This window comes from Takifugu flavidus, chromosome 16, assembly GCF_003711565.1.
Source record: "Takifugu flavidus isolate HTHZ2018 chromosome 16, ASM371156v2, whole genome shotgun sequence".
NCBI lineage: Eukaryota > Metazoa > Chordata > Actinopteri > Tetraodontiformes > Tetraodontidae > Takifugu > Takifugu flavidus.
In genome coordinates this window covers 6,722,845-6,747,825 of record NC_079535.1, presented here as the reverse complement: position 1 = coordinate 6,747,825, position 24,981 = coordinate 6,722,845, and the positions used below count along the sequence as shown (strand labels likewise).

The following is a 24,981-nucleotide window of genomic DNA, read 5'->3' as shown; positions in this document are numbered from 1 at the left end:
CATAAAATTGGGAAAATTCAAAGACTTATTGCAAATGACAAATGCGAGTGTGAAATATGCCGTTGTTTTCTGTCCTCTAGTGGTGATATAGGGTAGTTTTTTTTTTTACAAAATGCCTCAAAAAGGAAGAAAACATTGAAAAAAATACAAAAATAATGTTTTTTATTTAAGGAGCTTGACACAAAATTCACCTCTTTGACTATAATTTTGAAAATATATCTTTCATCATGAAAATAAGTTATTTAATCATATACTGATTGATTTCCTCTGCCAAGTCTTTCCATGCAGAAGTCATAAAATGGGGATATTTTAAACAAAAGAGTGTTGCCTCAGATCAAACACTGTATTTATACATCATGTAAACTCTGTTCTCTCTGAATTTGTGCAAAATTGACCCTGGGGCTCTTCTCTCATGGAGAGAACAAAATTGACTACCACAATGTAGCATTAGACTGTTCAGAGAGAGAGCAAAAATAAAGTGTTCATTCTCTTTCCTATCTCTTTTTTGCTGACTTCGGTGTGTTCATGAAGAAGGAGTCACAGGAATGACGCAGGAAGCGGTAAACCTCCTCCGCTCTGGATCGACTCATGCAGCCTCCCTTCTGTAGGGCCTCAATGGAGCTGCAGGGAAAATGGGGCACAGGTGATGTCTTCTTGTTCCCTTTCTTTACCGTGAAACACCTGCAATCTTACTTACCTGTTCATAAGTTGAGCAACAGAGCTGAAGCTGTGGCTCATATTGAGAGCATGGACGTAGTTGACTGATGGCAGGCTGAGGTACAGCTGCAGGGCCTGCTCCCTGTGTTGCCCTTTGACCTCCACAGGAACCGAGATGCCCCGGCCCTTACGCTGCTCTAATCGTGCCAGATCAGCCAGCAAGCAGGCGCTGTCTTCAACCCCGTTGCTCCACAGCAAACGCACGCCGGTCCGCACCAGCGAGATCAGGGTTCTGTCATAGCAACGTGTCCGCTGGAAGGGACGTGATGCCTCCCCTGTAACAGAGGGGCTGCATTATTAAGCTAATCTACCTGTCAACTATAAAATACTATTTGTGCCCACTGACCAGATTTGGACCTGTCCTTCTCCACAATCAGACAAATGCGCTCAAACAAACCCTGCAGGCTCTTTACTCTCTCGCTCAGTCGCTTCCGGTTTTGTAAGGCAGCCATGTCTGACTGGCTATACCTCTCCACTGCCATGCGGTTGCTAACGATGAAGTAGCCGCCGTCGAGTGAGCAAACGTGGACCGTGACGGCGTGGCGCTGGCGCAGGCTGGTCACCAGCTCCACACTGCTGCTGAGGCAGCGACTGTCCACCACGATGCAAACAGGTCCGGGCGCAGCCGGAGACTCAGACTTGTGGGGTTCTGAGGAGGTGGCTGGGGCCATCTGGAAAAAGATTTTTTACTTTGACTTGGCCTGGAATCAAAAGCTTTCTGTTCTTTGACTAAAAACGTGTGGTGAAATATTAAAAAAACTGAACATCAGAAAGTTGACAGTGCATGTTTAGATCTTACCTCCGTTTGCTTTTTGGAGAGTAACGCTGGGTCAGGCTCCACAAAGTCCAGTTCATCGGAGAGTTTATGTTGACTTTCACACCTTTGGCGACACCTGCAGGTGAAAAAAGGGTTAAAAAGATTTTATTTGCACTTGTGTTTAATTAACCCACCAAAACTCAAAACATCATTGTGGAATCTAAATAGATGAAAGCTCATACTCTTATTTTAACCTTTCTTTTTGCTGGTTCTCAGGTACTCTCCGGGTTTTAGGCAGCAGTGAGACTTCAGATGAAGGTGCCGATGTGTCGGAGTCGCCCTGACACAGCTGCGGCCTGCTGAACTCTGCTTGTACCTCCTTCGGCCACAAGGGGGCAGAAACACCACTTTCTGCCGCGAGACTCTTTTCACAAACTTCCTCCGTCTCCTCCTCGCTGGAGTCGTTAGGGCGTATGATGCGGCGGCTCTTGGTTTTTCCGCCAGCTCTCTGCTCTGGCAGAACTTCAGCTGCTTCCCTGGAGCCTGCAATCTTGGCCTTGTGCAGGAAAACACGCCGTCTGGTGGCATACTGCCTCTTCCCGTCTACAAAGGAGACCTCGGGCAAAAGATCAACATCTTCAGCCTCCTCTTCACTGCTCGTTAGCTCCTCCGCCTCACTGCCCACCACAAAGCTGTCCTCTGCATATGTTTCATCCATCTCAGGCACCTGAGACCAACGGTTCAGAACACGGAAGCTGGTTAGATAAATATGTTATGCTGTTAAAATGAAAAGACTATATTGAGCGTATACCTGGGAAAATATGTCCACGTTGTGATGATTTCTGTAAGACATTTTGAATTTGCCCTGGACTGCAGGGCTTCTCACTGACTTCAAATAAACACAGTGCATCTCTGAATCTGCAGGACAGGAGGACAAACTTTGAGTGCAACAGTCCCTCATGCAAATTTACTGTCCCATTTTGACCCACCATTCAGGCCCTGTGAGCAGTGTGTGTTGTTGACCACAAAGCCTTCGAGAGAGTGATTCAGCTCTTCTCCGTCTTCCTCATCCGATGACACATGCTGCCCTCCGTCTTCCTCTGACAGCTCTGCCTCTTCGTCCAGGAACTGACGTACTTTTTGGCGAACTGGGCCCTAAAAAAGATGGGAAAAGGTCAGGTCATGCTACATCAAGCTAAATTTAAATATGTTTCCGAAGTGAAACCAAAAACCAAACATCCAAACAGGTTTTCCAAATGCTGTGCTCACACATGCAGTAAACATGTTATTCACTCACACGTTGATAAAAACAACAGAATAAATGACAAATATGTATTCAGTGTCAGATCAGTGGTTCTTCAGACACCTGTTGCCACAGACCTTGAATTTCTCCCAATGAACTGGTTCACTTGCAGCTGGCGGCTTTCTGTGCGTGAACATGGATTCATCTTGGAAATCATCATCAGAGAGAGCGCCACCCGCCACCTCTTCAGGCTGGATTAGAACGGGAGCATTAAAAAACATGTGCTGTTAACGTCTTGGCTTGTGGTACATGATTCATTTACGACGAGCCGGCAGAAACAATGCATAGACAACGGGTCATGTTATAATCAAATCAGATGCGCATATAGGTCCCTGTGTCGTAACATTCCGCTGATGAAGAACACCTTACTGTATGCAAAGCAGCCAAACGCTTCCTGTTCCCAACCACCGGGGAGTCCACATCGCTCTCCACCTGACAGAGACAACATACGTTTTTCCATCTGCGCTTTCCTTTCAGACGCATGGGTCAATACGGCTTTTGTCTAATAAATATGTTCGGGAGAAATTTCAAGGTCTAATTGGAAAGTGCTTTTTCTTTTGCCGCTTGCAACCCAGTTGCCATGACAACTGCAGATGGTTTATAAATGAAGGTCGAAGGCAGCACAAGCTGTCAACACACGTGGACCCCAAACTTTGTTGTTTCTGTATCACGTGTTTTTCTGTTTTTATACCAAAATTGATGTCAATATATATTAGTTTATGTATATAGGTCTCTTTAGACACAAGGCTACACAGAGTGTGCTATACGGCATATAATTAAATACATATATATAAAAACATCACATTAAAAGAAAAAGCAGAGAGCAGACTTCAATTGTTGGAAGTTACTTGCACAAGGAAAAGATTTCTGGCTTGTTCATTGTCTTAAACGACACGGAGTCAAGGTGATAACTGACTTCTAACCGCTCCTTTTTGGGGCCGAAAACAATTATCTCAGTCTTTTCTGGGTTAAGTTGCAAAAAGTTCTGACACATCCAGTAATTGATTTCATTTATGCATTTCCTTGGCAAATATAAGTGCCTGCAGTAATTAGGTGAAAGTGGTATAAAGTGTTGTGTGTCATCTGTAGAATTATGATAGCAGATGTTACATTATTCTATAACCTGAGCCAGAGAGAGAATGTAGATATTAATAAAAGAGGTCCAATAAAGGACCCACGGGGAACTCCACAAGTCATACCCTCAGTCCATGAGTCTATTCTTTTATTGCTACAGTATGTAAACACAATCTTGCCCTGTCCTGAGATGTACTTTGTGCACTTAGTGAATAAAGATCACAATCCTATAATGTAATAAAAGCTTTGCCTCGGTCTGTTAAAATTCCATTTTCTACTTCCTGACCTTTTACAGAGCAAATCTTTAACTCGATTTTTTTGTGACAAACCTTATTTACGCTTTGGGATGCCAGCGGGTCGGCCCTCTTTGGTCCTCTTCGTTTATGGACCGCGACTTCATCCTCACTGTCACTGCTGCACTCTGCTGGGAAAGAGATGAAGTTCAGACTTCAGGAGCCGCCGCAAAGCAAATACCATAAAAATCAGGAAATTTCTTGATGGGGAAAACCTACCTGGATGAGGAGGCAAAGGTTCTGCACAGACAGACTCCTGGTTCACTTGATCACTCAGACGCCTCCGTTTTAAGCTGGAGAGCACAGACGGGGTGCGGGGACTGCTAGGACTGGGCAAGATGATCCGTCTTGCTCGTGTTGATGTGATCGGGGATGGGAAAGCATCGCCTTTAGGTGGGGAAGCAAAGAAAGAGGACACTGACCTCCTCCTGTGCTCTGACGACATTTGTGGTGTCGATAACTTGGGTTCATTTGGCTGTATTGGCCTTTTGTGAAAGTAACTGCATGGTGTGGAAGAGTCTGCCTGCTTTGGAGGCAGTGCGGAGGCAGAGGCCCAAGGGCCAGGATCGTCCTCTCTGTCTTCATCAGAGTCATCCAGTGAATAACCCAGGTCAAAGTTGACAGAGAAGAGGTCGTGAGACTTGTCAAATGAACTCCGCTGCCCCTGTAGATCTGATGTGACCGCGTTGTCTGTGGTGTTCTGGGCTGTCTGAGCCCTCACCTGCAGAGCGTCAGCTGTAGGATTAGTTGCCGCATCGTCTCCGTGCATTTCTGTTGATCTGCAGGGATTTTGAGCTGCCTGTTTTGCAGGGGACATCCTCGGACTGACTCCAGGAGTGGGGACATCTGGGATTGTCATCTGCAGGAAGGCTTCCTCGTCCCCAAACAGGTCCAGGCTGTTGTCCGTCTGTGGGTCATCTTTCACGCCATCTGTCCACTCCCACACTTCCTCGTCTCTCATGTCGTCCCCACAGCTTGGGTTTTCCTCGGCCATACGTGCAATTTTTATTTCTTCATCCATCTGATCCACTTGTTTGCTATCATCGCAGTCATTTTCTTCTTCATTATCTTCATCATCAAAAATTGCATCCCAGGTCAGACCCCCTGCTGGCTTTTTGCCCTTGCTGGCACTCTGCTCCACGTGAGCTTGACTTTGGGGGATTTCTCTGTTCTCCTGACCCACAGAACACTTGGCTGAGTCTGACGTCTTGGGATCATGCTCGGGATCACTCGCCATCACGTCATCGTCAACGTCTTCAAGGTCCAGCGTAAAGCTAACCGGAAAAGGAGGGAGACAAAACAGTGGAGGAGCGGTCACGTCCGGGTCTAAGTGTTCAATCAGTGATGGAGGAGATTGAGACAGGAGCGCCTCAACATTGGCCAGGATGACTTTCAGACTCTTGTCTCCCCCTGGGTTGATTTTAGCAGAGGGGAGCGAAGATGCTGATCTCCATTTAGGAAGGTAGAACATTGTCTGAAGATCAAAATCTTCATCTGAACGTACAGGCTCGACCATCGTCCCGTCCGTTTTTGTGTCATGCTCATTGATGATAACATCATCAGACAAATCGACCTCTGGAAAACCTTCCACAGGTCCTGGGCCGTGTGTGAGGTCATCATAGGATTCCTCTGAATCTTGAGGATGTGAAGGTCTTTGTTGTAATGCACCAGAAAGCCTTTCAGGGATACCTTTGAGATCTGACGACACGGAGCGAGGTGGTTCACATTTGTTGATGATCAATTTGGGGCAATTCTTTGAGTTCTTCTTCATCTTCTGTCCCTTTTTAATATGGTCATCGGGTTGGTGGAGATAAGGAAGAAGGTCTTGCTCATAAAGGCATTCGCCCTAAACAAAGGAAACATGGAAAAAGATACCGGTGTGTTATAGTCAACATTAATATCCATCAAAAGCCCAAATGAAGGCACATAGTTACACAAAGTTTCATCGTAAATATTAGCCAAAACAATATTCTCTCCATTTGAACCCAATACACACAAGTCTGTCAAATTTGCAAAGCACATGACATGGAAATGATTCAACAAGAGTGGTATCCTGCAGGGACTGCCAGGGTGCCATCAAACCTGTGGTCAGCAGGCTCAAGATGTTCTGTGAAGCAGAAAGCCCACATAATCCTACCAGCACGTAAAACCCTCCACATCATTGTATTCCAGTCACACTTCTAGTAAGTAATTAAACTGATGCTAAAGTGTAAAAATGCCCCGATTTCATTCCTTGATTTTATGATCAAGCACGAAGAGAGTATGTTATTCCAGTCTTCCCACCTCCTGGTGATAAATGCTGCGGGTCAACATTTATACACTCCTGGCAGGGGTACAGTGCTGACAAGTGGAGCATGTTGTTAGTGGACAACATGCTGTTTCTCTCTGACCCACAAATTTCCCTCAAATCAAATGCACTTCAAAAGTCTTGCTTTTGTTTGGAAAGTACGGCTAAGCCAGCCTGGACAAAGACATGCAGAGGCAGAAATCGGACTTTAATGGGTCAAACTCTGCAGAGGTAGACATCCTTCAAATATAAGTGGAAATAGCTGCACCAGAGTTCAGCTCTCAATATGTACGACAATTACTCTTTTAACAATATGATGACACACGTTCATAAAATTCATTTACTGCATATCAGTGTTGTTTAATGAACAACTAATTCAAATTTGTAGCCAGCAATATGTTTAAACGATCTACCATGCATCTGAATCTAACTAAACTTGAAAATTAATATGTCAAGTGATTTATTTTAACCTAAAATAACTTTAAAAAGAGATACATACGTCTTTACAGGAGATCACAAAATGAAAACAAAATCAATGACAACTTTGTTCTCTTCTCTTTTCTCATGAGACCCCATTTCACTTTAAGGCACTCTCGAACAGTTGCTGTAGGATTAACCTTAACCCCTGGCCCACATTTAATTAATAATCAGATTAAGGTCCTGGATCCTGACATGCTGCAGTCTGAAATAAACTTAATCACGAGGATGCAGAGAAAAGGCGAGTGTGGTGGAAAGGTTAGATATTCTCCCCCAAAGTGCAGGATGAGCTGACTGAATTAGAGATCTGAACTTCCTTTGATAAACATCCAACACTGTGAAAGAGGACCTTGACTGAGCCCAAAGTGATGGCTAAAAACAGGTTACCTGCATGTGAAATAACCTGTTAAAGGAAGCCAGTATCTCTCTATTCACAGCAGTTAAAGCTAAAAGTGAGTGATTGGTTCCTACTATGCCAGCTCTGGACATTACCCTCAGAGACAAACTCTCACAGACATCGACAGCGGTTGGCAGTGGATGCCACAGGTCTTGGAAGTTCTCATGCGTCTCATGATCCGAGCAATTTTGCAGCCGGGCCTCTTTGGCAGAAACCAAGGTTTTCACCTGGTTCCTACATCTTAATCCAGATTCTGATTTAATAGACTGGAGCCCATGAAAGCACCATCCCGGAAGAAACAAAGAACCCATTAAGGAATATGCCGTTGCATACGGTTTCATCACTTAAGAAATTAGATTGATTTGTCTTTGTCATCTTCTCCGTCAGCACGCTGCGCATGTAGGCCAACAAAACCTGACCTACTTTTAGCTTCCTGGTTTTATGTAATGGCTCAGAGAAGCCTTTCGTAATCACAGCAGGGTGGTTGTGAACGCAACCTGGGAGAAAAGTGCCTCGAATTTGAAGGATGGCTTCGGGCAAACAGAGGCTGAAGTGAAGGGGTATGACCGGGCAAAAAAAGAAAATTGAATTGAATTTAAGTGCTTTATTGTAAATCTGTTTTGTTCGCCCTTAATGGCCTCTTTGCGAATTCAGGTCAGGTGGGTAAGCTGTTGCAGGTTATGCTTCTCAAAGTGTACAAGCAAGAAGCAGCTTCATTATCCACATTTTGTACACATTTGGAAATTCTGTGCTGTATGGTGCTTTTTTTTCGCAGTATATTTAAGTAAAACAGAAATCACAAATTTAAACTTATTTACTGCATAAAATATAATCAGCAGAGGCTTGACGATATCATCTTTGGGCAGGAGCTTAATTATGACCTACCTGTGTCAGATAACCTGAGAAACCTGAGAAAATACACAATGGTGAGATCATTCTTGCTCGATTAGATTCTGGAGAAACCGAATAAGATTCCCCAGCTCCTGCTGACCCCCTGACCTGGCTGACATTACCGATCCAACATTGCCGCTATAACATGTAGCAGCCGAGTCCAGTAAAATACGGTCAGTAAAATGACAGTACCGTTAAACCAGAAAAATGAGCGGGATAATCAAGGTCATCCAACTTATACAAATATTTTAGCATCAGCTCCACAACACAGCCCTCGTGTTTCATCTATATTAGACCCTGGCTGCTGCGTAATGTGGTTTCTGTTTTAAAAGAAGAGCTTTTGCTTTTTATTCTATATTTATTTCTGTTATTTTTAACTTTGTTTGAGAAAATCAGATAAAGAGCAATAGCCTGAAAATATCCTGCTAAAGATAAATTTTTAGAAAAAACTATGACGACAACAACATCGTGGAGCCTGTTTATCACATTCGGAATGTGCCTTCGAGGCCTAATTGATGAATGTAGTAAGACACAGTTGAGTGTTCACATGAGGCTCAGCTGACTCTTTGTAGCCTGCGGAGCTTATAAATCTGTTTTTGTTTCATAAATGCAGTTACATTTTGCTGTGAGAGTGGGACTGTTAATAGCCATTTCTACTCTTTTTCGATCCAAGAATGTGATCACATGGTATAAACATTTGACCCTTACCTCATTTTCCTCTTTCATGTTGTCAATGAGCTCCATCACCTCGATGAAGTGCTGGCAGCGGGCTGAATGATTAATCACATGGGTTGGAAGTGATTTGTGCTGCCAGTGTCTCCATTCAGACAGAGACAGCTCTCTGGAAACCGGCCTCTGAGTCTTAGAGAGGTTGTCCTTTGGGGGATCAGCAGGCAGGGACACGAACTGTGACTGTTTTAGGACTGGATGAGGTTCATCTTCCCGCAGTCTCACCGTGGAAGCCCACTTGGAAAATTCAGCACTGCTCAGAAATCCATCTGATGCTGTGCTCTCCTGGTGAACTGGCACACAGGACAGACACAGTTTGAGAAATTCCATGTTCGGCTGCTCCAATAAGAACATGTATTAACCGGAATTCACTCGCCACCTCACTCACTCAAGTTTTGAGGGTGGATGAGAGACGCCCGTCCCTCGGACCGCGACCTTCTTCCTCTGACGGATCGCCTGCTGCTCTCCTGGTGGTCAAACTGGCCACAGGTGATGTGCATCTTGTGCAGGGTTGGGATCAGGCCCTGGGGCAGCATGCGGGGACTACTAGGGTACATGTGGAACCTGCTTTTGTTGCCAGTGATTGACTTGTACACGTTGCGCTTGTTGCTCTGGCTCTGGTTGTACGTCTGACAAAGGTAAACAGTTTGTTGGAAGTAGCTCTGATGTGGCAAGTTAATCATGTAGAGGTGCATCAAACCTTTGGTTTCCACTCACCCTTTCTTCACGCCCCTCAGACAGAATGACAACAATTCGCCCCTGCCGCTTACGACCAGTGCGGCCCATTCGCTGCACGAGGCGAGTGGGGTTCTTCTGTGCATCAAAGCAAACGATGAGGTCAACCTCTCCGATATCTAGCCCCTCTTCTCCGACACAGGTCGACACCAGCGTGTTGAAGCCTCCCTGACGAAACCTGTGCACCACCTTAAACACAAGAATAGACACAAAAAAAGACAGGATTTTTTTAAGGCAAAATGTTTATCAATATTTACCATTTCCATAAAATCCCCTAGTCATTTCTGGTTTCCAGATATACGTCCTAACTTTGTCATCTGAAGCCTTCTAATAGATAAAAATCCCCACATGTATTCAGGTGAGGGCCTTTTACACAAGCATCAATTTTTGCAAGTTCTGTGAAAATGTCACTGGCTGCAAAGATGCATTGCTAAGCAACCAGCAGGAAAATGATCAGAAAAGCGGCCACAGTAAGTAGTTTTACAAGAACACACGTCCACAGCACGATTACCACACTGTGGCTTACATGATTGCCAATTACATTTCCTGTAATTCTCAGTGGATCAATGAGTGTTTCTCAAACAAGCATTTCTACCTCCAGCTGCTCCTTCTGGGTGAAGCCTTTGACTCCCTTCCCAGCCGATGCTTGACCCATAAAAGTCATGACCCTTATCAGCGGAGCATGGCGGTTCAGCATAGCTGCAATTTCCTGTACGCTCTCACGGAACGATGAAAAGATCATCACGCGTGTGCTCACCTCCTGCGTGCCACAATCTGGAAATGCATAAGAAGAATGGGGAAAGATTTATTGCAGTACTGTAGACACAGCTTAGCTCTCCAAATATAATATAATAGTTTAAACATAATTCAGATATGAACTACCTGCGGCTATAAAGATCGCGTTAATATGTTGCACTATAAGCACCATGCAGTTTCCTCCTTGTTGTTTTAGAACACTAAGCGAACTATAGATCTCAGCTTTGAATTTGAACTCCTCCTGCATGACTGAGTCATATCCCTTCTCCTGCTCCAACAATACCTCACCGGTTTTGTCTGCGGAGCTTCCAGCCCGCAGTCTGAAATGCTGCAGCACCACGTCCTCCAGCTTCTGCAGTTTGGGGTGACTGTATATGAATGGCTCGTCTGATTCTACAAGTATTGGGAGGAGAGAATTTTATTCAAACATATATTGTTTCCAAGGACCTTGTTTTTATGTTTTAATTGGATGCCCCAGATATGGATATCTGATGTGTCACATACCAGCAGACTGCTTTACAAACATTGCTTCCATCTCTTGGTAAAGATCCATAAATACAGGAGTTCTCTGCAGCTCATTTCTGGCCCTGGACATTTCTGTGTCCCACCAAGTGCAGGGAACATGTGTTAAAAAATCTGAAATATGCTACATAGGTTGTTATTAAAAGATCGAAACACTGCACTGATGAAAGAAGCGTGCAAATGTGGGGGAAGAAACACGCTAATACAGCCTGAAGGTAAGGCGACTGACCTCTGGATCCATCCATGATTCCCTGGAAATAAAGGAAGAGGGATCGGAGCCCCATCTGCATCAGGAGCTCATAGCCATGGTACAGGCTGATGCAAAGGGCAAAATCCCCCTCTAGAACTCCCTGCTGAGGACCCTGTGGAGAGAAGAACTCTCAACTATCAACCCCACTATCCACTGAAAAAATATAAGCAAACAAGAATAGTTAGATTATAGCATAAACTTCAAGCTCAGTTTAACAAGTACAGTGCAACTCCCTTCAAAACCACCACAGGATTTACAGTAATTCACATTTCTCCAACTATGCAGGAACAATGAGAGAGGTTTAAATTGAGGTAAAACTGTTTCACAATCCACTTTGAGAAGACTGGCAGCTTAACACACAACTCAATCAATTGTAATTTGTGGCAGAAGCAAATCCACTGTGCACAAAAAAATCTATATATTATAAAATATCAGCCAGTGCAGCTGATATCAATAATCTGCATACTTCAAAATGCTTCACTGCAAAAACCTGGTGAATCTTTTTATGCTGACAAGCTCATGATACCAAATTGATTGAATGGGTGCTTAGAGTCCGTGCCTTGATGTGTGGCAGCGGGTTCTTGCGGAACTGATCCCTGGCGAGGATCAGCTGATATTTGCTGAGAGTTCGCAGGTCCTTGTGCGCCATCACCCTGCTTTGAACCAGGCGAGATGTGAATTTCTCGAGCACCTGCAGGAGGCACAGACAGGAGTCAGGTCATAACTAAAGAGCCATTTCCTGAGTTCATGAGGCATGAAACCGACATATTGAGAAATGCTTTTTTTTTAAAAAGAGTCCAACTATGAATAAATATCAAATCAAATCCCTATTGTGACATTGGCAGCCAAACCTTGAAGCTTAATCCCTTCTGAAACTGTGACTGATTTTGATTAAACAAATGAAGGATGTTTTGCTACATTAAAACAAGTTTCAGTCCTTCATATTTTATTTTGGTCCTCATATTGATAGAATATCAGAGACAGGATCATCTTTATTATACACAATAATGTGAATACTTCTTAAACAGACTGGATTTAATAGCCTCACTTTGATCAACAGCCTAAAAATGAGTGGGCCTATTCTTTTTTCCAGCCTCATCTACTAATACATGGAGGAGAGATGGAAGCCATTTTTGTGGCACACTGCTGTAACATCTATTCATCCACAAGGCTAGATGTAATGTGAGTAAGTGGGCTTACATTTTGTGATGCAATTTAGTTTTTAAATGGTGGAGGAGAGAAAACAGAGCATTGTTGTGTGGCATCGTGTTTGTTCTTGAAATTTACAAAATGCTTTGAAATTTACAAAATGCTTTTTTAATTTCATTGTTCATTTGCAATATAACTCAGGTGCAATAACACTGATTGTTTCTGATCATACAGTACATAAACTAGGACACGCTTTCACTCCTAAATTAAAAAAAGTACGTGAAACCAGCTGTCTGCCCCCATTCTTCTATTCATTCAAAAGATGGGAGAAATTTGATTCTACACCAAGCTTATGAAGATAAAGGCAAAGGGTTAAATAACAGCCTTTAATTCCTTTAGCCTTTAAAACAATGTTCAGCAGAATTCGACAGGTACATCAACCAGCTCAAAACTATCCATCTATAGAAGATAAAGAGGTCAGTCCATTATTAGGGCTTTGAGTCAGCTCATATGAAAGGTTTTTCATTCAAAACCGTACGTAAAGGACGGTTGCCTAACCAAATCTGTTGACAAACCACTTGTAAATCAAAGGATAAAATCAAAATATATTGTATATGATGCATGATGGAGCTGGACCTGAGGAGCAACAAGTATTTTTAAAAGAGGACATCACATACATTTCTGTTTACAGGACGAGAGAAAAGGTTACTCTAGCTATATTTTTAATGACTGAATAAGAACTATGACTACACAAGTATCCTCTCTCATGAGTGCCAGTGATGTAAGGCCAAACGCAATCAGCATGTTGTGGTGTGTGTGTGGGGGTGGATTAATATTGAGGTCCACTGTTTGGCAGGGGGCTATTAGGTCAATGGCTCCCCATAGAGTGTTGTGTGTGTTTTTCGATACATGTTAAAGCTTTACATCCACGCTCACCCGCAGACTAGATAGTTGCGTAATCTCTTTGCTACGTGCACATCGATGGGTGCAAGATGGTGGCTGGCTGCTGGAGCGTCAATGATGACATACAAAATTTTGTTTAGTGCCCTCAAGCGAACAAGTTCATTATCTCTACAAGGGAACTGTTTGTCTTCCACAACTAACATTAAAAAAATATATCAATAGAACAAAACATGAAAAAAATTGACCCAAAGCAAAAAACACAAAATTAACTGATGGCACAAATAGAAATTGTTTATCCTGTTGTTTTTTTTACACTATACTGCCAAATTATTATTACTAAGATATTCATTTCTTGTTCAATTCAATAACAGTAATGTTACCCTGCAGCAGGGCATTTCAAATGAGCTAAAGCTTTTAAAAGGTATGTAATGCCATTGCACATCAATTCACACTGTGTGCATGGTAAAAATGTCTGATATTCACAGTAATTAAATGATCATAAAAATTAATTTTTACCGGTACAGTTGGTTTGTGGACAGATTGTTTCTCCAGGTAAAAATGTTAAACTCATAAAACAATAGTATTTGTTGTTAACGTGGTCCTATCAACACAGTTCTTATTTTTGTCGCCCTATAAACCACCACAAAAGATTTAAAATGAAACAACAGTGTATGTGTGTGTGAGTGTGTGTGTGTGTGGGGGGGGGGGGGTGTTGGGACAAACATAAACAATCATAAATCAAACTTTCACTTTTTAATACATGGCTGCAAATCATTTGCGTTCAGCAAGTCAAACCCATGATCAACAGGATTCGGGTCACTGTAATGACTGTAAATTAATTACGGCTGAATGACTTTTATTTTTCGCTCCGACCGACCGGAAGAGGCGGAGTCAGAGTGGCCTGATCACGTGGTCTATCGTCGCTCCTCGTAAACAACTCAGACCGCCGTTCAGGCCTCAAAAACAGTCTCGCCAGGCTCCTCCGCACAGTCGACGCAGGCGATTTTTTTTGCCGCCTTTAAAAAGAGAATTAGGTGCACCTTCAATTGGGGTCAGTGTGCGTTAAGGTAGTCTAAAGCGTTAGAAACGCGACTATGGCGAGCTTTTTCGAGAAAAGCGTCGTAATAATTGGTTGCTACAGCAGAAAGTAGCGGCACTCCAATCGGAAAAAGTCGCGGAGGTCCGGAGCGCAACACATCGGCGTTCAAAAGACGCGAAATTAAGTGAGCGCTGAAAGGCTGTTTCTTTCAAACTCAACATCAAATATCACAATCCTTTTTTCCAAAGCGAAGTGTCAGATCACCGCTGCGACGAGTAAAAATGGACCGCGGTGGCTGTCAAATGAGCGGCGGGGGTAGCGGTGGCCGCATCGAGCCCAGCCAACCCGAGATGATCACGCTGGAGGACCTTGAGTCTTTCTCCGAAGACCAGCTGTCGGACTCGGGCAACGGCAGCCTGGAAGAAGAGGCAGAGACCATGGAGGAAGACGACGAACGGCTGCTGCGCTACTGGCAGGACGTAGCAAGAGGACACCAAGTAGAAGTTTCTCCAGGTAAAAATGTTAAAAACGACGAGGAACTCATGCGTAAAAACCCGTTCGTGTCGATGAATAATTTACTGTTCTGTTTAGCGCAGCCATTAATTAACAACGTATAATGTGATGAGTGTAAAATTAAAGGAGGCAATCACAATTTGGCATGTCTGACATACAATCCGCTGTGCAAGGCTGCGCACGGTGACCTAAATACACCGCGGAGCAGCACAATCCTTCCGTCTCCTGTAAACACGAGTTAAAGCTTCGAAAAATCCAATCAAATTACTTTTGCAGCATTCGAGGACAGCACACCGACACTAAAGAAAGTAAAAAGGAAGTCAGGACTGTCAGTCTCCGGGTTTGTTGTGAATTGCACGTAATGTTGGAGTTAATTTAATTGCATCTAATTAATGCAATTAATAACATAAAACAACGAGTTTACACGCACGTTTTGCACAGGTAAATCTTATTGGACGTTTCAGCGAAAACGTATTACCATAAATGAACTATATATGTATTTCCTGGTTTTGTTGGGGCAGGTATAGCTATACAATGATTTAATTATATATATATATATATATAGAGAAGTTTTCTTTAATGGTATCTTTGTTTTGCTTCGATGGCCAATCTATTATTTCTAATATGCAATGACGTGTACTGGTGTTCTATATGTTGTTTCTTCACTTCACAGTGTGTTTAATCTATGTAAGCTGAGTGGAATGCGCTTGGTTCCGACACTGAGCAGCTGCTCAGTCTATTCTTTTAGCCTAACACCTGCATGGCCTCAATAAGTCTGTTTTCTTTCGTAAATGTACTGTATTAACAGCCTAATATCAGAAATGTTAAGAATTGAAAGTCCCCATACTCTGTTGATGTTGACTGCACTATTTTTCTCTCTAAGTCTTTTCAATTATATTTACCACACCTTTTAAAATGGGCTATTTTTTTTGTACATCTGCAATCACACTGTGTCCCCCAGCTTCTTAGAATCACCACAGCTAAAGCAGCCTTTCTGTTGACGGTAGATTTCAGCACGGTGCGACAGCCACACGCCAAACGTCCAAGCTGGACACCAATTAATTCCTCAGCTCCCCAAGTAGTGTGACGTCAGTGGGGCGACAGTGGCGCTCACTAATTAATTAAATGAAGATGAGAAGGTGACACAGGAAGGTTTGCATCTCTTGGATGAAAGAGGCTGACACGGAAGGGGCAAGAGGCAAACAGCAGGCTCACAACATACTTAGCCAGAATAAAGGGGTAAAATGGGGCATTTCATAAGCTCTTCATAACAGTTTCTTTCTTTCTTTTTTTTTTTAATCCATGAACGTGTCCCAAACAGTGAGGTGTAGGACAACCCGTTCTTCCAAGATTTTGTTACACTCCTACATACAAGTGCCATTTTATCACCAATACTGGATTCACAAACCTGAACAACGTGTCCATTGAAACTAGCAAACCTCATCATATTAATTTTTGCTTTGCAGGAATACAAAATCTTGTTGTGTCTTGTAAAGCTCTAAACTAATAGGTGAAAAACCAAAACCCCTGTCTTAAATGGACCTGTATTGTCATTCTAATCAAAAGCACTTCAATGGAAGCAACACCAGTAAAATAGTTTGAACAGGATTTTTGTGCATGAAAATAGAAATAGTATGAAGGTATTCAAGAAAAGTTGTACAAGTCTGAAGAAGAAAACTTTTTTTTCTTTTGCCGAGGCGTTGGGAGGGCAGGACTGAGCCCATTGTGCTGTCTTATGTTTCAATCACACTTTTTAAACTTTAGTTTAAAAAGTTTGAGGCAATATCGCATCAAGCTCTGTGGTCAGGAACACTGGCGGACTAACCCTACCCACACACACCGAAGCAATTAAAATATTTAGCCACTTTTGTGTTGCTCCTTTACAGTTGATTTATCATCAACTTTCAGATTCAGATTCAGATCCTTTATTGTCCCACACGGGGAAATGTACAGTGCAACAACAGCAAGAGCACGCAGAGAAAAATAAGATAAAATCAAATAGAACAGGATTTGGAATATACAAAGAGGATGTATATTTACAATAATCCAGGTAAATGGATACTCGGCCTCTGTGTACCTGTACATAGTACAGAGGGTGAATACAATATACATATTAGAATAATATTTGATATCTTGACTATATTTGATCAGAGAAGCCGGCCATTGTAAGTAAAGAGAATGCACAGAGGCCTCATAGGTTATTAAAAAAAGCGTAAATAATGTGTTTCATAGCAGCAAATATGTTTCTACACCACCTCTGGTTGTTCGTCTGGGGTTTATGACATGAAAATCAGATCTGTATATATTTTCCCCAGTTAAGACACATAATACAGAAATTACATCGATAGGACGTGCCTTGATATGTACTACAGCCGTGCTTGTGTTGTGTCATGTTTTGGTCTCCTCTGTTAAAATGTTCCTTTCAAGTGTGTATTGTGCACGGCCCTGATCGCCCTGAGTCGTTTATCCTAAGCAGACATGAACTGAGCCTCAACCGTGTGAAAACTTTGGATACCCGACAGCAGCTTTGTTAATCATCCCATGATTGATCATAGAGCAAACGGCACAGATGTCTCTGACCCCATTGTCCTCCATCATGTCGGCTAAAGAACTGCGCTTGAGCAGGGTTCACTTGGAGCCCCACATGTTTAATAATTCAGCAATATAACAGACTTTGTTAATGCTACATGCTTCAGTATTTTGAACGGCACAGACTGCCGCTCTGGTCGATCTTTGCTAATACATCTATTCCTGGTCTTAGGCAGCTTTAGTCTATTAGAGGTTTAGCTCACCGCAACATCCTGGCACTGCACTCGGCCCATCTGGCAATCTTTCTACACACAAACACTGCCTGCTGCAGATTAGTGAAAGCAGAGGGCATTCTGCACGCATCGTAAGAGTGCTGTTAAAAAAAAAATCAAACCACGGTGTAACTGTAATAAGCGCTTCAGAATATGTGTATATCTGGACTGTCAAACACCGTTTAACCTATTGACATGTGTTTGGGACAGATATGGCAGAGCCGATTCAACAGCTCACCACCAACAACCAGGGGCAGAGTCAGAGAGAGCCCGTCCCCTTCTCTCTCCTCGCACGCAAAGAGAAGGTATCCCCTGCCGAGATCACCCCAACATCTTTAAGGATTTAAAATGAAAATAGACGTTTCTAATTGGGAAGGGACGGATGGGTCTTTAATGGTGAGAGGGGAACGTCTATGCATGTCAGCGGGCACTTATGATGATCAGGTCAGCCACCTCTAAAAGCCATTCAAGCTCCTTAAGGAGATTTATAAATAAAGAGGACTAATTGGCTTAACTTGAGGTATCTGGTTCATTTTATCTTGGCTGGAGCCTGCAGTTGAACCAAAGACAATCATGGAAGACTATTCTTAGTGCAGGTTCCAGAGCTGTGGTAAAGCTGGTGTGATGACAGCAGATTTCAAACTGCACTGAAGGTCGTTCACCTGAGCTGCAGATGCATGTGAGAAATTAAAAAGTGATTTCTTTTTTAAAAGAGAGAGAATTCTAGTTCTAAAAGCTTAGACTTGTTTTTCTATATTTAATGATAACTTCGTACCTGTCTTCCTTTTTCCCGCCAGTGTGGGCAGCTTCTGTATGAGAAACGCACGTATGAAAAGGGCCACTGGGCTTGCATAATGATGCGTGAGGACACTTATGAACAGAGCATCTGCTACGGTTTTATGAGGATAATGAAATACATCTGCCAGCAGAATTCCCTAGGTAAGTTTAAAGCATGTTTAAAGCATAGTGCACAGTCCCTTTTCCCTGCTATGTATTTAATTTGCTTGGGATTATCTTCAGCCTGTACATTTCATGGAAATAATAACAATTTCATTTGTAATGAAAGAACTGAAGAGGCCTCTTGGATGAGAGGCGAAACGTCTTCCAGTTGCTTTCAACAGTCCAGTTGACGCTTCGCTCGACCTTTATGGAATTTCCTTTGTAGGAGATTATCTAGGCATGACACTCCCCATCATCACAGTGGTGCGCACGGACGAGAACCACTCCGTTATATCCCGCGACGTTACTGTTGCATATTTTCTTCCAACTGAGCATCAGGCCCAGCCACCACGACCTACCGACAGCGAGATCCTCATAGAGATCTGGCCCGCCACAACTGTGTACACAAGGTGGGCGAATAAAGAAAAATGCTGGTACTCTTCTTTTGTCAACAAGCTACAATGCTCATAACAATGCACCATGCCTTCGTCCACCAGGGCCTTTACCGGTGCCACTAATGAGGTCACCATCATTGACCAGATCAATACCATGGCGGAGCTCCTAGACTCTCCTGGCCTGTGCTTTAACGACTCTTTCATCATCGCTGGCTACACCAACCCAGCCCACAGCAATCGGGTCAATGAAATCTGGTTTCTAGAGCGACCCTGAGGTGGGGGGGGGGGGCTTTAGCATTATCAACTGTACGACCCTCAAGCCTAATTAAGACTCCGATAGCACTGCCGCAAAACCAGTACAGTTTCATTCACCGCCTATACCTGAAACGACCACCAGCCGAGCACACTACACGTCAGATTATCCGTGGCCTATAACTGCAGACAGGTTTCCTCCCTATTGTGCAGCGCTCTACATACATGTTGACCACAGAGTGCTGCCAGAGACATTCAACAACCTCATAATGGCAGAAACAGGTTCCCAGTAGACATCCAGCCTTATCTATACGTTCGGTGTGTGCGTTGCAGCTACGCTGTCCTTTCGTGTTGGGGTAAAGGTCAGTGTACAACAGAAATATTGTTTTGCTGGCATTCTTCATGCTTGCTTCTGCTGTCGTCTCTGCACTATGTTAAGATTCTACGTGATGTCACATTGCATATTTATATTTAAGAATAAGTGCAATATATACCAGATGGCAGATCCAGCAGCATGTTAGTACATTAATGGATGGATAAAATTGCACAGAGGAGGTCATGTGCATCACAGATGAACATGCCTATAATGATTGTTCAGAAGGGGTATAATGAGTGAATGTATGAGGTAGGAGAAGCTGTAAAAAATATCCCGGTAATACAAACCGCTGGAATCTCAACGATTTTACTGCTTAATGACAATCAGGTTACTTGCATTCGAAACACATTCTCTTCAGGTAATAGTTGCTAAGGGTAACCATATGTACAGAAAATACCTCTCTTCCCTTTTCTCATGCTTTCTCTACCTGCTACTGTGTGAATGTTGGCAAACGTGTGCATTTACTCTTTCCTGCTGCTGCATAAAAGCAAGAGAAGACGGACCACACACTTAAGCTGTACTGTATACGCTGACTATTCTCTCAAACATGTGATGGAAATGTGCATATTTTAGTTTATAAAAATAATTATAAAATAAAAATGATTGTTTAACATTCTATTACCAATCTAAATAGTCTATGAATTCATGGTGAACATATTTTTCTCATATGCAGCATGTATAAAGTGATATATGTCTGACCAGCAACAGCATTAATGTTAAAATCCTTATTTACTGGTTTCAAAATCAATATCTGAGGTTTTTGGGTTTTGTTTTTTTTCGGGGGGGGGATCATAATAAAGTGGACAATAAAGGATGTCTATTCAAAGTGTAATTTTATGCGTAATAAACATGTAAAGGAAATATATATATATATATATACAGTATATATAAATTAAAGAGTTAAAGCTAGTGTTGGGAAGAGGCAACAATAGTAGCTGACGTCAAGACAACAAATCCAAAGAATTTCTTTTGCATTAAGCATTTTGTAGAGACCGTAAAGATATTCTTATTACACTTATAAAGCCATGATGTGTGCTGATTTTTCCTTTTCAGAATTGTCTCAATTCCCCCTTTCCTGTCTCGCTGCTTTTTTTTTAGTGTTTTGCAAATGCGTGCTGTGCAAATGTGAAAGTTCAAGTGCAACAACATGACCTGCCGTGGATGTCTTTGTTCAATAAAATATTGTCTCTTGTCTTTCAAAATGTATACCTACACAGTGTTGTCGTCATCTATATGAATCCTTACAGAAGGGCAGATTTCAATAAATCAGGGTGCAGATATAGTGTCGATTGAGAACACAAACAGCAAGGAAAATTTTACTTAGTTTCTGCCAGACTTTAAGTAAAAGCAGTATTATATAGTTAATGAGCCAAACATAACACATAGCCAAGTATAGTTTCAAATAAACTTAATAAAATCGGAATAAATGCTTGCATCCGCCATTGTTCACACTCTTTCATAATCTAAACACTGCTCAAATAAGTTTCTCATTTCACTTATTTGCTTTTCTATAAAGTTCAGATAATACAACAAACTGCAATAAATAAAGCCCAACAAGGTGTGAAATCAATGTGAATAATTAATAAACATACAATAGCACGAAACTTTCCCTTGCTGTTGTCACATTCCAGCTGTCCAGCCAGATTAAAACCACAGAAGAAGCAGCTGAGTATAGACACTTGACAAGCAGAGCTTGTTAACGTTCCAGAGCTGAATACCAGACCGCCAATTGCGACAGGACGCTGCTTTCAAGAAAAGTTAATTCAAGTAATGTTAACTGAACCGGTCGAACCGACAAGAGGAAAACCCTCAGGCTAAAAATGGGAGCTGATGATTTCCAAATGATTTGTAAATGACCACAAGGTGTCAGTAAAGAGTCAAAATACAGGATACGCTTTAATGCGTTGTCACACTTCAACTAAACTTGCCCTGTGAGCTCGAATGTAAATGCAAACTGTATTCAGATCATAAGTCAGAGTGATTTTAATATTCTTTAAACTCTGATGGTGAAATTAATTTTCTTGGGCCGAATAGAATTTTCAAATTACAAGGTGCAACTTGGATCGTGCCTACCTGGAGGTAGCGTGCCTGGTGTGCAGAAAGGATCTCTCCCAGAGGAACCACCACTTTTTCTACACTGCGCTGGTGAGAATAGGCCCTAATATCTGGGCTTTCATCTGAGCGTAGCTCAATATGGGAGATGAGCAGGTTCGACACCACTGACTGCACTGACTGCAGAAAATGAAGCAAGAAAGAAAAAACAAACAGCATGAATGTCAGTCTTAGAATGCACGTTCTGTAAGAAACAACAGAGATAAAAGTCACCTTTGCATCTCCTCCTGGCGTAGCAGTCAGAGCCAGGACGCGGAACTGCAGCATCTGGCTGCAGAGTTGCCTGATCACCTTAGAGATAGAAAGAGGAGTAATTACAGGGTATTATCAATGGGGCAATTTGCCTGAAGTTAAAAAATGCTGGTTGTGGGATGGATGGTGTTCCTGAGGTCCTGGGTGTGGGGTACGACAGATAAACAGCTTTCACTGATAACAACGGCAACATAGCTCAGAGATACAGCATAAAGTGGGATATATATGATAAATGATACAATAAATGATGTTTGAAGAATTATTTGAGTGTCAAAATTTAAGAACACGTGAGAGCAAATTTACATATTTGTCTCTCCTTTTCTTTTTGGGCGAGTGAGGGCCTAGTACAGTATCGTGCATTAGCTCCTCACTTGCTAGAAACAGCCTTTGAAAAGGTAATCTCTGATCGGTATATGACAGATCTGTTCACCTGACAATAGGCATGGTTGCCGAGCGCCTTGTGCGCTTCGTCGATGACCACGCACTTGACCTGTTGGGCAGGGCACGTCTCTCTTGACAAGTCGTTCACCATGACCTGAGGGGTGAGGAAGAAGACACGCTTGGCCCTCCAAATCTCCTGCCGTTGCTTTGCTCCTGTGCTGCCTACATGTCACAAAATGGACCTCTGTAAAGACGGTTTAATGAGAATATATGATGCTAGTGTCATGATCGGCTCACCTGTCAGCTCAGCCATGTGTGCCTGAGGGATGCCCATCACTTTATAACAGGCCTCAATCTGTTGGGCCACCAGAGGTTTGGTGGGGGCCATGAATACAATCTTTCCTGACGGATACCAGCGATAAAAGTTGTACATAACCACAGAGGCTATAAAGGTCTTTCCCAGTCCAGTGGGGAGACACACCAGTGTATTCTGAAATAGTGCAACTTCTGACATCTTCAGCTGGTACTCCCTGATTGGATAGTTAGTGGGGTATATCCAAACTTTAGCTGAAGAGCTGTCAAATCCGGGAAGGTCTTGGTACGTCTCAGTTGAAGTTGAGGCTTTGCTCCCTGTCCCTGCAGAGTCGTCACGCTGAAGTGAATGTCCACGATCATGTTGCAAGCTCTTTTCGGCCTCATAAACAGCGACCACCATGAGATCGTCGTCGTCGTCTTCAAAAGCAGGATAAGCTTCCTCTGTCCTCACTTGATCTTCAGATGCGTGTGCGGACCTCTGGCTTATTTCAGGCCAAAGAGGGTTTCCAGTAGGTTTTGCTTTAGCCGCCTCTGTTGTGTTGCTCTGGGTAGTTTGAGGTCCTCCGGCAGGTTTCCTGCCATCCTTTGTCGGTTGAACAACTTTACTTTGATTATTGGATCCACCCCAAGTCTGGAATAAAGTTCTTTGATTCAAACCTTTACTCATTTTTGTTATTTGCTGTGGAAAAAGGTTGAGAAAAGGTCCCATGTGACGAGTAGCAGCATTTCAACAAGAACACAAACACAGACCACTTCCGCTCTGGTTCTACCAAAGCAAAACACCGTTTACATAAAATGTTCTTTTTCAACTTTTTTCCACATATATTTTATTTTTAAAACATTATTAATGTATATTTATGCAAATTTATTGAAATTACAGAAGAAAAAAACATTACGTGGTTAGTTTTTGCAATGAAGCTTTTAATGTTTTGAGTAAGACACCGGAAGCAAATATTTTTTTAGTTCCTCTCCCGCTCAGCTGTCATAATGTTACCATAGTAATGGACAGAAGCAATATAGAGCATATACTTACTTCTTTCCAGGTACGGGCGGTAGTTACTACATCTGTTTTAATTTATAAATATTCGTGTTCATTCTCACAGTAGAACTCGGGTTATTGTGTTGTTATACTTCGGCTAGGATCACTGTTTTTGCTAACCCTTGAAAGCTGCTAGTTAACATCGCTAGTATCCCCAGTTAATCTGTCCCCCTCTTTAGGCATATGCCCGTGGATACTTGGTGAGAAAAGAAGTTCAACGTGCAAGAGAGGACTTTGAAGCCGTCGTGAAAGAGATTGATGGCGGTTTGACGCATTTACATTGGAAGAAGTCAATTATCCCCGTCCCCCACTTCACCGACACAGTAAGTCAGGATGATGTGGTTTAGGCCCCCTTTGTGCATTTTTAACGCGTTTGTTTATCCGTCATCAGGATGGCCCTATAATAAAGACCAACAGAGCTGCAAGCAAGCCTCCAAATTCTGGACCAGCTGTCTTTCACCCTCTGCGGATCTCATCAGAAAGAGCGCCAGCATCTGCAAAGGGAGAGAATCGTGCACACAGGACGGAGGCAGAACGAGATGATTCACGGACAAAAGAACCTCCTCAACCGACGAATACCTGCAGTGTCACAGAGGGCTTGGAAGGACAGAAAGAAACCGATTTGGACTTTAAATGTGGCAGAATGATTGATAGTGCAGGAAATTCCACTACTGTGTGGAGCAGTTTGGAGCTGGACGTGAACTGTGGTCGCTCACAAAAAGGTTAGAGTTCTGGACATGGTTTGTTTTTCTGTCTTGCGTCAGAGACATTTGACATTTTGAATTTGAATATTTAAGGCTCTCGGCAGTATTGCTTGGCGGAGGACGTCCCCGGCAACCCAGAGGCTCTGCGTCTGCACAGAAACGCCCTGATCATGGAGCTGCTGTGGCTCCAACAGGCCATTGACAGCAGGAAGAAGGTACAAAAAGGGCCATCATTACCGCTAAAGTTTACACTAGTTAAATCAAAGCTGTACACGGAAAAGCTTAAATTCCTTTACACTGACTGAGGTGTGTAGAATAATTTTTTATGATCATGAGAGTACAGGGGACCAACTTAAGCATGCATGTCGTGATCTGTGTTTTTTTTTACAGTACTTGTCGCTGAAGAACAGGCTCAGTGTTTCATGACAGTCGACGTATTCGAGAGTGGACTTGACAAAGACCAGAAGCAGCTGATCTCATTCAACTCACACCTGTCTGTTTTATTTGCAAATGTGGACCGTAACATAATTGCTACTCTCGTAACATTTTGCACATTGTAATTTTTTTCTAATGATGTGACAATAACAATAAATTACTTTATTTTATTTTTTTAAACTCTTGTC

The 24,981-nt window shown here is 42.7% G+C and overlaps 3 protein-coding genes and 1 long non-coding RNA gene across 4 annotated transcripts; 2 read left to right on the top strand and 2 right to left on the bottom strand.

Moving 5' to 3' along the window:
- Positions 1 to 145: 145 nt before the first annotated feature.
- fancm (FA complementation group M) lies at positions 146 to 23,359 on the bottom strand. The gene is made up of 23 exons (XM_057011938.1): positions 22,598 to 23,359; positions 22,350 to 22,522; positions 21,881 to 21,958; positions 21,629 to 21,787; positions 11,748 to 11,879; positions 11,168 to 11,300; positions 10,921 to 11,013; positions 10,705 to 10,809; positions 10,256 to 10,434; positions 9,643 to 9,849; positions 9,314 to 9,554; positions 8,905 to 9,218; positions 4,364 to 5,990; positions 4,181 to 4,275; positions 3,147 to 3,209; positions 2,855 to 2,968; positions 2,464 to 2,629; positions 2,286 to 2,392; positions 1,729 to 2,201; positions 1,517 to 1,610; positions 1,064 to 1,388; positions 698 to 992; positions 146 to 621 (listed from the first exon to the last, which is right to left on the bottom strand). The coding sequence occupies exons 1-23, from the start codon at positions 23,322 to 23,324 to the stop codon at positions 495 to 497; spliced, it is 6,027 nt and encodes a 2,008-aa protein (XP_056867918.1). The 5' UTR covers positions 23,325 to 23,359; the 3' UTR covers positions 146 to 494.
- On the top strand, positions 14,135 to 20,761 carry soul3 (heme-binding protein soul3). Its single transcript, XM_057011926.1, has 5 exons — positions 14,135 to 14,792; positions 17,804 to 17,898; positions 18,391 to 18,532; positions 18,759 to 18,942; positions 19,030 to 20,761. The coding sequence occupies exons 1-5, from the start codon at positions 14,561 to 14,563 to the stop codon at positions 19,199 to 19,201; spliced, it is 825 nt and encodes a 274-aa protein (XP_056867906.1). The 5' UTR covers positions 14,135 to 14,560; the 3' UTR covers positions 19,202 to 20,761.
- On the bottom strand, positions 16,411 to 18,482 carry LOC130513239 (uncharacterized). The gene is made up of 2 exons (XR_008946653.1): positions 18,369 to 18,482; positions 16,411 to 18,260 (listed from the first exon to the last, which is right to left on the bottom strand). It is a non-coding gene; the product is annotated as an uncharacterized LOC130513239 (long non-coding RNA).
- Positions 23,360 to 23,574: 215 nt separating the features above from the next.
- iqcc (IQ motif containing C) lies at positions 23,575 to 24,973 on the top strand. The gene is made up of 5 exons (XM_057011929.1): positions 23,575 to 23,658; positions 23,834 to 23,977; positions 24,046 to 24,376; positions 24,452 to 24,573; positions 24,749 to 24,973. The coding sequence occupies exons 1-5, from the start codon at positions 23,617 to 23,619 to the stop codon at positions 24,782 to 24,784; spliced, it is 675 nt and encodes a 224-aa protein (XP_056867909.1). The 5' UTR covers positions 23,575 to 23,616; the 3' UTR covers positions 24,785 to 24,973.
- Positions 24,974 to 24,981: the final 8 nt, after the last annotated feature.